The 15,644-nt window shown below is 37.4% G+C and overlaps 1 protein-coding gene across 1 annotated transcript; it reads right to left on the reverse strand.

Annotated features, from left to right (window-relative positions):
* Positions 1–1,639: 1,639 nt before the first annotated feature.
* On the reverse strand, positions 1,640–12,337 carry LOC148828474 (galectin-related protein B). Its single transcript, XM_088925755.1, has 4 exons — positions 12,140–12,337; positions 11,501–11,589; positions 5,968–6,142; positions 1,640–1,848 (listed from the first exon to the last, which is right to left on the reverse strand). Exons 1-4 carry the CDS (start codon positions 12,335–12,337, stop codon positions 1,705–1,707), a joined length of 606 nt encoding a protein of 201 aa, XP_088781881.1. The 3' UTR covers positions 1,640–1,704.
* Between the last annotated feature and the right edge of the window lie 3,307 nt (positions 12,338–15,644).

Below are 15,644 nucleotides of genomic sequence, written 5' to 3' on the forward strand. Positions count from 1 at the left end.
CATCCGTCACCCAAGGAAATTGTTCGTCATGTTATTACTTTTGAAAGCAAAATCCACAGTATGGATGCCTGCAGAAGTGATGTCGATGGTATGAATCTAGATGGTAGCTGTTATGAGAACAGCCCTGAAATTAAAACACACAAGATAAGGCACCCAGACGGTACTGAGGACCTGACACTAGGTTGAGAGCACAGTGGTAATTTTCCAAACCAGCTGTAATAACCCAGGAAACTTTGCAGAGATAATTTTATCAGAAAAGAAAAGTATAAACAAAATCACACTTTTCCCTTTCCCAGGAACTGCCTTTGCTGCCTTAGTGCAGCATCTCAAGGGAAGGTAATTCAGGAACTATATATGGGAACATGTGTTTGCAGCATAAATCAATGAGACAAACCAATATTGTGTCATAATGTTTAAGTCCTGCAGTTTTAACAACTGTATTAGAAGATGTTCTAGGAACCCCTGTATCTGAAAATACATGGGCAACTACTCAGGTGTATAGCCAGAACTATGCCACAAGTCCTCAGCTCAGATGCACCCCCTTCTCTATACCTGAGAAATTGAGTCTTTTACAGAGCCTTAATGTTCTGCCTAAACCTTTTTAAAAAGCCTATTACAGAGCGACATCACACCAGCTCTCTATCTCTGTCTGTGTTATTAGACTGTGAAAAGCGCAGCCTAAAACCCATGCACTATTACACATTTGAGGCTAAATGCAGGAGGACTATTGTTAGACAAAGATTAGAAGAGGTCACATTCTTTAATATCAAGAACCACTGGGATCTGCAAAAAATGCTAGTAACTTCCCCTCACAAGTTAGGATGTAAGCTCAAATATCAGACAATCGCCAACGAATTCCATGGTAGGATCAATATCAACCTATTGATTTTAAACTGTTTGTACTAAAAAAAAGTCAAAATAATGCTGAATTCATGACCTCCCCAGCTGTGAGTTCAATAATGGGAAACGATTTAGACCCCTGTTGTATGTTGCACAAAAACAAACAAAAGCTAACCACATGATGCAAAGGCTCTCACTGTAACTAGAAAAACTCACAATTGCCATGGAAATATTTTCATCAGAAATAAGAAAAGAGTTGATAGTACTCATAAAAGTCCATAAGACATTTTATTTTAGCATCAAGATTAAGAATAATGACATTTTAACTTTCATCAGACCTCTGGCTTCTGCATGTGGCATTCCTTGTGGTCTTTCAGTCTTGCACACTCCCACCTGAGAGGGCAGAAGTGTGAGGCAGTGTTCAGGGTTCTTGACTTACAACTGGATGTTTAAGGGCTCAGATCCCAGATAAGACACTGAGACACCTCTATTGTACCCAAACATCTCCATTGAGATGGTTGCAAATGCAAGTTTATTTGGAGAAAAGCATCAACCAAATAAATAAGTATATCTGATCCAGGAAGTATGACCTTACAGGAAAGGCATCCATGGCTTCAGTATGTCATAATAGAAATGATATTACAAATGTCCATTAAAACATTATTAAAAATTTAAAAAAGGTATTACTTTTAATAAAAGCTTAAAGGTGTCCTTTGTGACAAAATATAAAAAGGCATATAAAATTCAAGGTATTAAGTATAATAAAAATATTTACTTTTCAGGTACTTAAACTATATGACCCTGTTACTTAAGCTACTTGGCTGGTTGGGCTGCATTGTGGTTGCGTATGGCCAAGTGGTGGCACTATGCCACTTTTGTGAGCTGCATATCTCCAGAGACACGTAAGGCAGTGAGGGAGGCCAGAGGCTGGACACGGTAGGAGAAGCCACACAGGGGCTGGCCATCCACCAGGATGCGGAACCGCTGGTGCTCACAGAGAATTTCCATCTGAAAGACAGGGTAGCACAACACAGTTTACAAAGGTGGATGCAGCTATCCATTAGCCAATCTGCCCTCCACTGAGAGGGGCAAGAGAGAGCTCCAGAGTTCACAAGACTTCTGTCATCCCATTTCACAATGACCAAGAATCAAATCTCTGGAAATAATACTGGCAGCTTTCCTAAAAAAGATCCACAAGATCCAGTGAATCAATACCAAGTAAATCATTGTCCAGTTTAACAAAGCCCTTATCTCCCTACATAACTACTTTTCCAAACTGAGTGTATTGGTCAAATAATCTAGAACAGGGGTGCCCAACCTTTTTTAATGTAAGTTCTACTTTTTCATTTGCCAGTCCAGTGTGATCTACCAGTGTGAATTTGAAGATCTGATATAGGAAAAACAGACTGTGAGCACATCAGTACAATGACGATACCCATCACTAAAATGACAGCAAATAAAAGCAAGTGACTCTTGCTACAGTGAACAAGTAATGTTCCGCATTTTAGAAAAACAATATCTTACCTTAATGTGAGCATTGGCACTGAGAAGCTTACTTGAGAACACTTGTAATTTTTTTTTTAATGTGTTGACACTGCTGATCATGTCGATGACGTTTTTATTGTGTCCCTGCAGCTCCACATTCAGCTTATACAGCAGTTCAGTCAAGTCTGTGAGGAATGCTAAATCCAGAAGCCACTGGTCATCCTCTAATTGGGCATATTCACCATGTTTAGACGACTTGAGAAACTCGTTGATTTCAGGCAACAGCTGTCTGAACCTTGCCAAACATGTTTGTTTTTTAAATCTCCAAACAGTCCACAGCCTTAGCAAATGCTTTATTACTTCTTGATCCCTGAATTACTTTTTGTTTTTAGCCAGGACGTGGCTCACACAGAACGATGCAATGATTGCCGCTTTCCATCTCTTTTATTAGGCCTTGTGAAAACCAACTGCTGTTGAGATTTAACTTTTTCCACTTTTCTATTTCCGTAACCCACTATTAGTGGGGAAAGTCCACATCGTTTTGTGTGCAGTTTTGAAATGCGGTTATATATTTCCGTTTTTCGCGTAGACTCTAGCATTGCAGATTTTAATGCGATAGTACAAAAAAATAATCATGCCCCCATTCCTTGTGGTAACGGTAAGGTTTCGGTCTTTTTGCTTCATTATTTTCGCTCAAACACTACAACTATCTAATAGGCACTCAAACTTATCCAACTGCAGGTGAATTTGTCACGGCCAGTCTGTTTCGCTCCACTATGCGCTGTAGCGAATGTGCGGTTCGTGCGGTAATAACCAAGAGAACATTCTTCGGTAGCACACGCAACACTCTGTGGAGCTCCTGTAGTCTTTTTTTCATTGTCAGCCAGCACTCAGAGAAGAGACTTTTACAACCCATTCGACAAGGATTAAACACACACAAGGTCAGTAAAATGCCTAAAATTACATGCACAGATCTGAATGAATTTTTGGGCTATCGGGAAAAAAAGTCAAATAGCCCATTTATTTTTTGCCAAACATTCTTGCGATAGATCGACTGGCAAGCACTCCAGGATGGACTGGTCGGTCGCGATCGACTGACGAGGCTGAAGTTGGCTTCTTATTCGCCAGTTTCTTATTCGCTTTTTTCGTTCCACTTTAAATGCCGCTGCTGTGATGTTATGTCTCCTTTCTCCTGTAGATGGCTCTCTACAGATTTTTTAAATGTACTAATCCGGATAGATTACTGTACATATCCTTAGCGAAGGGGAATATGTAAGTAAATAGTGACTCTCCAAATCGCATTTTTGTAAGAAACACATTTCAAATTTTCAAAACTCACAATAACACAAAAACCGGCATGGTAGACAACGAGTAAATAAGACAAAGGCAAAGGCAGAGACAAAGGCAGTGAATTCACTGGCACTTTCTGCATAGTTACCACGACCTTGCCTTCTGATCATTAAAAGTCTCAAAATCTTGCATTTTACAAGAAATTTCAAAATAACAGTTTTAAATGGGACATTTAGAACATGGCATATGAGAATATATGGTTAACCGAGGATGAGCAAAGGGTGTTTGCAGTTTCTGCTTATTGTTATGAACCTACCTCCTGGTTATAAAAACGTCTCAAAATTCTGACACTGAGATGTGACAGACAGTGCAACAGACTATCAAAATCCTGAACTTCAGGAAATTTTATTTACTGTACCATTTTTAAATATAACACTCTGAACATGGCATGAGAGAATACATTGGCAAATGTTGATTGCAATTTTTGCTATATTGCTAGGGCTCTTCCTCCTGATTATAGAAATGTCTCAAAATTCTGACACTGAGGTGTGAGACACAATGTAACAGACTGTCAAAATCCTAAACTTAAACTAATCCTATTTTTTAAATGTGACCCTCTGAACATGACAAGTGAGAATGCATTGGGAAAAGGTGATTGCACTTTCTGCTGTATTTCTGTGGTACTGCTTCTTGATTATAAAATCGTCTCAAAATTCTGATGCCGAGGTGTGAGAGACAATGTAACAGACTGTCAAAATCCTGAAATATAAGAAATTTTACTGTACCATTTTTAAAATATGACCCTCTGAACATGGCATGAGAGAATGCATTGGGAAAAGGTGATTGCACTTTCTGCTGTATTCCTATGGCCCTCCCTCCTGATTATAAAAACATCTAAAAATTCTAACACTGAGGTGTGAGACACAATGCAACAGAATATGCAAATCATGAAGTACAAGAAAATGTATTGTACCATTTTTTAAATATGACCCTCTGAACATGGCATGTGAGGATTTATAGTCAACAAAATAGAGCACCTTCTGCTGATTTGCTTTGTCCCTCCTTCCTCATTACCAAAACATCTGAATATTCCGACACTAAGGTAAGAGAGACAAAATCACTCATCATGTACATTTGTAATTACGACACTTCACTGTTGCATTTCTGAGTTGTGACATTCTGTATATAGAAAACCTAGTTCAGGACAGGTGTCACTCCTTCTCTGTCCTGTCTCTCATTTCCGGTTCTCTGCTTTCCTTCCAGTGTTTCTCTCTCTCTGGGGCTATATATTTCCGGGTCTTTCAGTCTGCCTTTGCTCAGCATTGACGTTCGGATGTCCTGAAACCCGCCTAGCACCAGGTCGCCCCATGTCCGCTACCTGAGGGCATAGGTTTCTATACGGCATTCCCTGAACAGCTGAGCCCGGGCTAACCCCCGTCTCGCCGCTACGCATAGGGTCTTTTCGCTCTCCTGTCATTCCACGGTTCGTCCTTCCGACATCCGTGACAACAGGCTAATTGCAATTCATAGTGATTTGTCATTGTCTTACTTTCTGAATAAAAAACTGCCTTTTTTAGTGATTATGACACTTTGGTATGGCATAAAATATGCTTCAATGCCAGAATAAATAACCATGGAAAAAATGTCCACAGTGGACATTCATAGTTGTGATTATAGGAATGTTATATATCAGGTGGGTAGCTGCATCAGCATGCGTAGGCTAAAAAGGAACAAGTAAAGGTTTGTGAGTATGCGTATTATTATGAGTTTTAAAATTGGTTTGCTATTTTCTGAAATATATTCCATACAAAAATACAATTTGGACAGTCAATATTTATTAAAATATTCCCTTTCACTGAGAATGTCTACGGTATTCCATCCGGATTAGTACTGACCGAAGAGGGCCATCTACAGGCGAAAGGCGACATAACACCACTTAGGCAGCATTTAAGGTGGGATGAAAACGCGAATAAGAAGCCAAGTTCAGCCTCGTGATCGACTGGTTGGGCACCCATGATCTAGAATGATCTGCAGTAACATAATACAGTTGATCTAGGTTTTCACTTTACTGTATAAATCAAACAGAATAAGACTACTTACCATAGTGTAACAATGAAATAATTGATGATATGAAATGACTCTCAGTCGAACACAAATGGATCGCTTTGTGTGTCTTATTGTGCTAGTTTCTCAGTTCTAGGAAGATGATTTGTAATGAAAAATCATTCACATTTTATTACGTGTACACAAAGCGCTTTTCTCTGCCACAAGTGAGAAAAAGCAAAGCTGCTGTAGAAATGAGAAAAGACTCCTGTGAAATCTACAGAAATACAGTATGTGTAACCCTGTTACCTTGAAAGCTTCCCCTGCGGCAAAGGGAAAGTAAGGGATGTTCTTCTCCATAACTCCCCACTCTCCCGAGACCTTAGCATTCCGTAGAATGGCACGATCCTGGAAGCAGACAGTGACCTGCAGTCCTACATCTGTGTCTGGGTCCTGAGGGTGACAGGCCAAAGCCACGGCAATACTACGGACACACAGAAACAGCTGTCAGTGACAGGACAGCAGTGGGGGTACACAGACATGGATACACAGTCCAAGGTGCTAGTGTAGGGTAGAAAGCTCAGTAGATGGACAGACACAGTCATTAGTGTATTACAGCACAGCAGTGCAGGCACACAGACCCAGATTCTAGTGTAGCGTAGTGTATTACAGTTCTGATTCTGCTATGACAGCATTTATGGTGGATCTGTTTACCTGCAGTTTTAATTTTACTTTTAGAAAAATGAAGAGCAGCATTTTTATGAAGGAAATCATGAAAGCCTCTTTGTTGTAACACATAGTCAAGAGCACCACAGCCACAGAGTAAACAATGTAACAAATCTATTAGAAGTCCCAGATACATTTTTACTGATTTTTACAGACAAATAAACAACTGGAACAAATGTTATCTGCAGCACTTCCAAACCTTGATATGTTGTGGGATGGTGAGATTTCTCTAAAACTGTACTGAATGCAAGGGAGCCATTTGGGGACTGCCATGAAGTGGCCCCCAGATAAAAAGAATTTGTCTCCCAAGCATTTTAGACAAATGGAGCACAAGGTGTTTGAGGGGCCCTGAAAAAGATGTGGTATGGGAGGAAAACCCCACAGGGACAATTTAATGCAAGGTTGAACTAAGAATGATAGATTCTGTCTCCCACTACAGTTTCTTTAATGGCAAGAAAACATTACCATTTTGGAAGTTGCATGGGGAACAAAAAAAGGGAAAACCAAAGGAAAAAGCAAAACAAAAGATGTAATTAAGGTAATTAAGTTCTAAATGATAGGTGTATCAAAAACACTTTAGATGACATAGAAGTTACCATGTTAGTAGGCAATTATGATGCTACTGGAATCACAGAAACATGCCTAACTGTAAATGATGGAGATGAATGTAACATTAGCAAATACATTCTGTTTCAGAGAGACAGGAAAAACAGAAGAGGGGGAGATGTAGCACAATATATCAAAATGAGTATTCAGGTTCAGGAACGAAGATTCTGAATCTACTGTATTTGGGTCAGACTAGATACAAAAAATGGTATATGTTAGAAGTATAAACCTCCAAATACCAAAGTATAATTCAATAATATATAATGAAATTAGGGCAGTACAGTAGTGCATTGGTTAGCGTTGTGAGCTTGCAGCTTTGGGGCCCTGCTTTCAACTCCCAGGGTGCTGAGTGGATTTGTATGTTCTCCCCGTGTTTGCATGGGTTTCCTCCAGGTGTTCTGGTTTCCTATCACAGTCCAAAGATATACTGATAGGTTAATTGGCTTCTGGAAAACTGACCATGGTGTGAGTGTGTTCATGTTTGTGTGTCCTGTGATGGATTAGCGTCCCATCCAGGGTGTATCCGGCCTTGTGCTCATTGCTTCCTTGGATAGATTACACCTCCCCTACATCCCTAAAGTGGATGAATCAGTTAGAAAATAGATGGATGATGTAATATGAAACAATATTTTGTATGTTGAATATACTTACTGTCAATATTAATTTATTAAGAGTCCAATCAACAAAGTAGCTGGAACCTCATAGCTGTTCAACTGTTATTTTATTTTTCCATTGTTCCCTTCAAATAGCTAAGAAATCCAATCCAAAAGAAAACTCATGATATATGGCAGGACTGTAGAGGCTTCTAGCAAGTCTGTCAAAGTTATGATATTACAATTACAATTGGTGGCCATATTGGATGTAAAAAAATCAAGTAATGTTTTCCCTGAATAAACTTGGTCAATAGAACTAAACTTTCCCCAGATTACACAAGACTTGACTTTGTGTTACAAAGTCTTGTTGGGGGTTATGATCATTTATTTTATTTACTTGGCTTATCTGCTCGGTCGTTTCCTGGTATTTGTTACCCCATTTGTAACAGTATTATGGAAGACATATAGGAATCCACGTGTCCTCTAACAAAAATTTACATTATCAGTGGCCATTAACCTCAAAGATCTATGCAAAACCATTGGTGATTACTGCTTGCAGCTATGCTTATTACTATTGGTATTTTTTATTGAATACAGATGAAAGTTGATATTCACCTTTTGTTAAAGATTTATTCCTTTTTTGCTCAGACTTGTATGTTATAATAAGCAGCACTACGCAGCTGTTCTAGGTCCTGTCACCTGTCAGTCCAAGACAGCAGCTGACCAGTGTTACAGGAAGAGTATGTGCAAATTAGGGTCATATATCATTTACTTCATATTAACACAAATTTGCAACATGAGTAAAGAAAACCAACAAAATAAATTAGTGAATTATCTAATTTTTATTCTTGCTGCTGATCAGTGAAGTGCAAAGCCGATGTGTTCACGGGAAGCTGGGCTGTGCTTGCTTTAGAACCTGAAGGGGTGATGGAGCAGTAATGCCACTGTGATCTGTTCAGGAGGTTCTAAGTGGAGAGGACCCTCAGCTGCAGCACAAACCATAAAGTGGGTCATCACTGGATGCTGGAATGTCATAACGAGGAACTGTTTAATTAGAATCTATAGGGTTGGTGAGCATTAATCACTATTGGCTGTGGGGCAAGTGAAGAGCATTCTTGTGCAGAGGAGAGCAGCTGTAAAATAAAGACACTGTGCACAGTATCTACCCGATACTGAGAAGGTGATTAAGCCCCTAGTTAAGCCCCTAACCTACAATGACAATGGCATTACTGCTTTTTACCTATGCTCTGGGTTGAATCTTAACTGATAGAAGAAATCACAAAGCCAGTGTTTGACAGCAGGCATCAATTGGATAGAAGTTAGAAGCCTCTGGCTATCAAAAATGTGCCATCAAGTACAGTTACTGTACTTGTAATTTGCAACTAGAGAACAGATCAGTGCTTTGACAACACAATCTAATGCTTTCGCATTTCACATTAAAACACAATTACAGTTTTTTTCAGCTGTAAAATCATAATTTGGTACATTTAGAGAATTTAGTTTGAATTCTAGGTAACATAATCACATAATTGATTTGGTTAATTTTGAGAAAATTAATATTTTAGAATTTTAGCAAATAATGATTTAGATATTAAAAGGAATACCAACAGAAATTTAGAACTAGTTAATATAGCACTGAACATTACCAAAAGATTATCTTTATTAACTGACTAGTAGTTATGAATGCTTATTTACTGGTATTCTTCACAAAATAAAATTATGCTTTTAGAGGAGACAACTAAGACAGCCTGAATGGCCTTTTGTCCTTTGTAACCACTGTTTGTACTTATGGGAATCTATAAAACCGGTAGGATTATAGCCTTCTTTGAATCTATCAGAAAATTGATGAGAATTATTTATATATTTTGATTTCATTTTTATACACTGATGGCAAAATGCTACACATATTCAAGCTGGGGTAAATTCATCTCACTATGTAACAAAAACTTTGCTAATTAAAGAGGTCCTTGGGTTAACAGAATAGAGAAGTTACCATAAAGTACAGAAGCCGGGACTATACTAAAATGTATAAAGCCACTAACCAATCATCAGTTCCAAACCCAATATTTCATCACAGTTTTTGACTGGGTAGATAAGAACATAAGAAAGAATACATTTTGTCCATCTGGGCTTTGTGGTTACAGGCTTTGACCCATCCCTAAAATGCCTGAGAAACCCTCTTCAACACCATGCTGGGAAAATGAAGTATGAACAAACATCAAACACTGTTTATATGTTGTAGGTCTTTGATCCTACTACAACTCAGTCATCTTCCTTACTTGTAAATTGGCATTTTTTCTGTAATATAAATAATCCTCTTCATTCCACTGGATTATTAAAGGCTGATTACAGTCTTGTGCATTTGCAAGCAGCCTTTATGTGATTTGATGTTTTCCCACATACTGTACAATACAATATCTTTCATATAATTTAAATATTTAAATCATGTGATCTCTTCTTTATGCTCAATGAAGCATCTTAGTAACCTACAGTAGTCCATTGCCACACCTTTCTAGGCCCTTCATTTGGCAAGTTAATAATAGGCAGGATTTTATCATAGTGAACATAAGAATCTTACAAACAAGAGGAGGCCATTAACCCAATTAAGGTGATTTGATAATAAATAATTGATCCAAGGATTTCATCCAACTGTTTATTCAAATAATCCAGGATCCTGACTTCAACTTCAACAACATGGCTTGGCAGGTTGTTCTATACAACCACCATCCTTTGTGTAAAGAAGAGCCCCCGTTCTAATTTTTAAATGTACTTCCATGTTGCTTCACTTTTTGTCCTCTGTTGATCCTGAAGACTTCCATTGCATTGACTTTGTCAATGCCTGTGATGAATTGGATACATCTGGTCCTGTAATAATCCTATCTGTTCAAGACTAAAGAGTTCAATTTCTTCAACTTTTCAGAATTGGACATTCCTTTAAGTCCCGGTATGCATTTTGATTGCTGCCATTTCTGTAATGTGGTATACAGCATTCTAAACAAAGCATGAGTTATTCATTATAGAATTTTAATGTAACATCCCATGATTCAGATTCTACACTTTTAACTGTATGTTCTACATTTTTTTCTGCCTTTTTATTGTTTTCCTACATTGTCAAATAAGTGATGTGTCAACAAAACGTTAGTGTTGACAAAAAAGATTTCTCAGTTCTGTCTGCATAGAACTTCATGAAGGTCTTTATGGAGCCAAGCTACTTATGTAAAAATTATTCCCTTTTTCATATGGCACTGTCTAGAGAGTTGCTCGCATAAACAAGCTGCCATAGGCAACCCAAGAAGGTACTGTGCTTCAATGGTGGATTAGGAAGTTCCCACTATCTGAAATGTACTTTGAGATTCTTCTGAAGAACAAAATTAATTATATTATTAGCATCATATACAATAGAACAAGTAATAGGTTTATTCCATGCTGAAAAGAGAAGGAAGAAAACAATGTTTCAGCCGTGTGGCCTTCTTCAGGTGTGAGAAAGACAGGGCAGTAAGCAAAGGTGGTACACAATACATTTACCATTCTTTGCAGTGTTTGAAAAATAAGAAGTTGGAGTGATGGAGGAATTTACAGTTTTCTCTTTGCAAATGGTTAAAGGTCAGATGGCTAGCTCGTGGAAAAAGTTATTACAGATGACTACTATGCTTCATATACTAGTGATGGAAGAGGATTCTGTCAGCTACTAGGCTGAAGATACATATACAAAAATACAAGCTAATAAAATGACCTTGCATGAAAATTAAAACGCATGTTCTTATTTTTATTAGAAAAAGGTATTTTGCTATTTTTCTTGTACAATCAAACACTACAAATGTCAGCCTAAGTTGTTAAAACACCCTGAGACACATAACCTGAGCCTTTCCTACAGTTAGCGCAGTACAGGTATGGACAGCAGTGTTAGTCTGACGCACCTTTTCGGCTGCTGGTTCACAATTCCCATTACTATCAGTCTCATCGAGGGCTTCAGACCTCCTTTAATTTCGCCAACATACACACCATCCTGAGAAAACAAAGGAATCAGAATGTTATGCAGCACTACATACTATTAACAAATAATTAAGGGTAGAAAATGTTATTGTAAGCTTTTAAGTTTAAGAGCTAGTTATTTTTTTATTATTTTAAACATGTTGCCAGTGAATATTATTCGAAAATGATTGCTTATACTCTATTCATCTACAGCTGGAAAAGAAGTGCTTAACCGATGCATTACATTTTACTATATTAGAAACGTTTTTGTAATTAATTATTCCCTTCGTGAATTGATATTCGTTTCAATATGTTTTAAAACTATTTAGTGTTAGCATATATGAATTAAGGTACTGTAATCGACGACTGCGCTATAGCAGTAAACTACTGTACTGCCCAAGGCGAGTTTGGAACCTAAGCCACTTGTTATTAAAATAGTGACTGAAAGCAAGACAAACCAGAATTTCAATTTATCAGCGTTTATAATTTAATCTAACTTCCTTTGTATGTGATCATTATATTTTATTGTTAGTCAGTTTCCCTTCACAATTAATTTTAGAACAATTTCAATTAAATGTACTTACGTTTTGGACTTTGTCATTTTCCGCCATGGTTTCAAAGCGGCACGTCTGAGCTGGTGTCAGGTCACAGCGTGTCAGGAGCTGGTGACAATGAAATTTGGGAAAGCCTTTATCTTCATTTACCAGTTGAGAAGGGACAGGAGATAGGGAAAATAAGCCCCGCCTCGTACAGCCTTGTGCAGCTTGTATCCATAGAAACATCAGACGTACTCGCCTTGTCTCCAACCTGAATAAAATATAGCAAACGCCAAGAAAAAAGAAAATTGCAGTTTCGGTTTGACAATTAAAAATAATAAATTAATTAATTTAAGCAAAATGTAATGCAACATTGTTAGCAAAAAGTTATTTCTTGTTTTACGAAAAAGATGTTGTCTGCATTTTGAAGTTTTTGAGTGCAAGATTTTAATTTGAGTATTTCAAAGATAGAATGATAATAATAATCCTTACGCTTGGTTTGTTTTGCAACAGAAATAACTCAAGGTGAACTGGGAAGACAATAATATAATATTAATAAGGTTACAATACTCTTAACTTTTATCTGCAGGCTATGTTCCCTTTACAAACCGCTGCTCAGATGCTATTTCATCGAACTATATACATTTCTATAGGTTTGAAAATATAAAATATTAAAATTAACTACGAAAACGTAATAGATATCCGGAATCCGTAATAGATTGCCGGAATCACATACCGACAGTTATGTAAAATTGAAAAGACATTTATTTAAAAAATACTTGTTACAATACAGGTGCATTGTGTAGACTAGGGCTTTGGTTAATGTGGTACATTTTTCGGGGGACTAAACTGAAGACCTCTGTAAAAACATTTTGTTTTTAAATTAATCACTACAGACTTCGTCACGATGTTCTTTAAGGTGTTCCTAAACTGCAAGCTATTCAGTTGCTATTCAGTGTTTACAGGTGTGAACTAACAGCAGGGAAATATCTGTCCCAGAGGACCAGTTCGCTGCTATTCTTGTATCTGAGGGCTGGCGCCACAGTGCAGTGGATAGCAATATGGAGGTTCTCAGGGGACAGAAGGTATGTTTATTTTATACATGTACATCTACAGCGTGAATATACTGTATATAGTAGCGTCTGCTTGATCCTTTAGGTACATGCATCATGGTTGGAGAAAGACGACACATGGACTTTGTTCTGCGGGGTGTGCTTGAAGGAACAACTTGAATTATTTATTGTACTTATCAGTACATGAAGCAAACCATGGTGAACAGATTTGTGGTTAAGTGCAAGAACCTATATTAAAGACCTGTTTGACCTCTGATCCAGACATCACTAGTGTAAACCTGGGTTATGTCAGTAATGGACTGTGGCTGGAATCCACCAGGGGACAGCAACTAGTCATGAATTAGTCATGGATTCTGTAGCAAAGCAAATGTACCACACATATCGGGGGAGCATGTTTTCACGTTTCAGACTATCCCAGACAAGTGTGGGAGAGAGACACAGTTACACAATTAGTTGAATGGCCTATGTGTGAAATATTAGTGGTTTACATTATTTCAGAATACGTACACCTGTCTCTGTAAAGTTCCTAATCAGGCAGTGAACTCCAAAGAATCAACCATGAAAAGAAAAGAGCATTCAAAAGATACCAGGACTAAAGGTGTAAAATATCCAGATCAGAATAAGATATTAAAATAAACAACTAAAAGGCTATTCAATTAATCATGGGACTTGTGAATGTAATTCTTGTGCACCTGAGATAATTTAGGTTTCCTGTAGCAAAGGGGGTGGAAAAAATAACTTTAAAATGTGAATACTTCATTTTCAACAAGATAGGACATCATTGGAAGTTGTAAATGGCCAAAACATACTCTACAAAAACATACTCTACTACCAGTATCCAGAGCAACCAGTTAATACATGTTCCCTGTATCAACCAGCAGATGACACTACAATTCTTTACGTGGAGGGCGTAGAGGAATATTGAATGTACAATAAAGAACTGAACATTTTTAGTCCCGAACAGAGTATACTATGAGGAGATATAGTATTCAAAATCCTCAATTGCACTAACAAAGGCAACCTGATAAACCAAACCTGATAAATGTCTTTAGAATAGAATTGAAAGTGCAACAAAACACAAATCACATGAAATAATCTACAAGAAGGTGCATTTGAAACTGAGACCAGGAGACATGTTTTTACACAAAAGGTTGTGAACATCTGGAACCAGCTATCTTGTCATGTTGCTTAAGATGATACCATGGCTCTTTTCAAGAAATGTCTAGATGATAGCCTTGCATTCATTAGCCACTAGCAACCACACAAGCAACTTTCTTCAAGTCCTTATTCTATAATTTTATGACTCCATAACCTAACTCAATACACTATTATAAAATAGTTGTAGTAGGTTTATATTGTAATGTAGGATGATTAACACATATTAGTACATAAAATATGGTCTGGTGTCTTAAGAACAAGCCTTTTCATTTGTTCTTAAGATACCAGACTATATTTTATACACTACTATGTGTGCAAATGATAAAAAAATAATAAATTTATGCTTTTAAGTCATGGATTATCAAGTGTAATGTGGGAGCACTGTTGACCTGCAAGAAAGCTTAAAACAGACAAGTATTTATTACAATAAATACCTCAATACACAGCATGCACCAGTTACACTACTATTATACAATTCTGTGAGTTTCAGATTCTTGTTTTTTTTTATAAAAATAGAAAACCCATAATTGTATTTTATAATCTAAAGACACAAAAAACCCCTTCAAAGATTAAGAGGGATCCTTTGTCCTTTTAAATATAAGAATCTTACCCAGTACTAAATAACCCTGTCTAATGTAGCTCACAAATAAATGGGAACCAATTTTCCAATTCCAAATGGGGCATCACTAACCCACAAGACATGAAAGCAAATAAGAATTTCCTCAAAATACTAAGACAACTGGTTACAAGCCTAATGAAAGTCTCTTACTCTCAAGGCCCAATCTGCTTCTTCTGACAATGATTTATGATGGATGCTTTCCTTTGTTCGTTCTTGTCTCTTCCTGTCTTTGTTCATCTCCTCTTTACTGTCTTTACTGTCTTCCTGAAAGTGCTTTGTTATGCCTGTAGAGGCCTTATTTACTATGTGATGTGATGTAAAAAAAAGATTTTTAGCCAGTGAAAAGCACTGGTGTAGGTGCTGACATAAGCAATAATTTCAAACTATTTTTTAATTTTGCAAATATTGTAACATTGCTAAAGTGCCTCTGGATTTATCTGACCCCAGCATGGTGTATTTAGTTCAGACCTACAAAACTGCCCTGAAGAGAGGTAAAGTCAAACACAGGGTGGTTCTGGTCTGCACCGCAGACTCTGTACAATAATTGGAGGATTGTTATGAGTGCACTGATTGGGACATGTTTAAGCATTCAAGTTCTGATATTGACAAACTGACAGATACAGTTAGGAGGTTTGTGAAAATACTGTTACACCACTGATATTTTATACTGCATTCTCTAATAACAAACCCTGGGTGACAAAAT

This window comes from Atractosteus spatula, chromosome 9 (assembly GCF_055471065.1).
Source record: "Atractosteus spatula isolate fAtrSpa1 chromosome 9, fAtrSpa1.hap1, whole genome shotgun sequence".
Classification (NCBI taxonomy): domain Eukaryota; kingdom Metazoa; phylum Chordata; class Actinopteri; order Semionotiformes; family Lepisosteidae; genus Atractosteus; species Atractosteus spatula.

What these genes read in the sequence shown, in the direction of transcription:
- LOC148828474 (XM_088925755.1), bottom strand. Translation starts at nt 12,337, where the DNA reads ATGTTTCTATGGATACAAGCTGCACAAGGCTGTACGAGGCGGGGCTTA. An exon ending in AAAATGACAAAGTCCAAAAC is followed by an intron (nt 11,590 to 12,139) that starts GTAAGTACATTT and finishes TTGTTTTCTCAG; the next exon opens with GATGGTGTGTATGTTGGCGA. An exon ending in CCGCAGGGGAAGCTTTCAAG is followed by an intron (nt 1,849 to 5,967) that starts GTAACAGGGTTA and finishes CCTGTCTTTCAG; the next exon opens with ATGGAAATTCTCTGTGAGCA.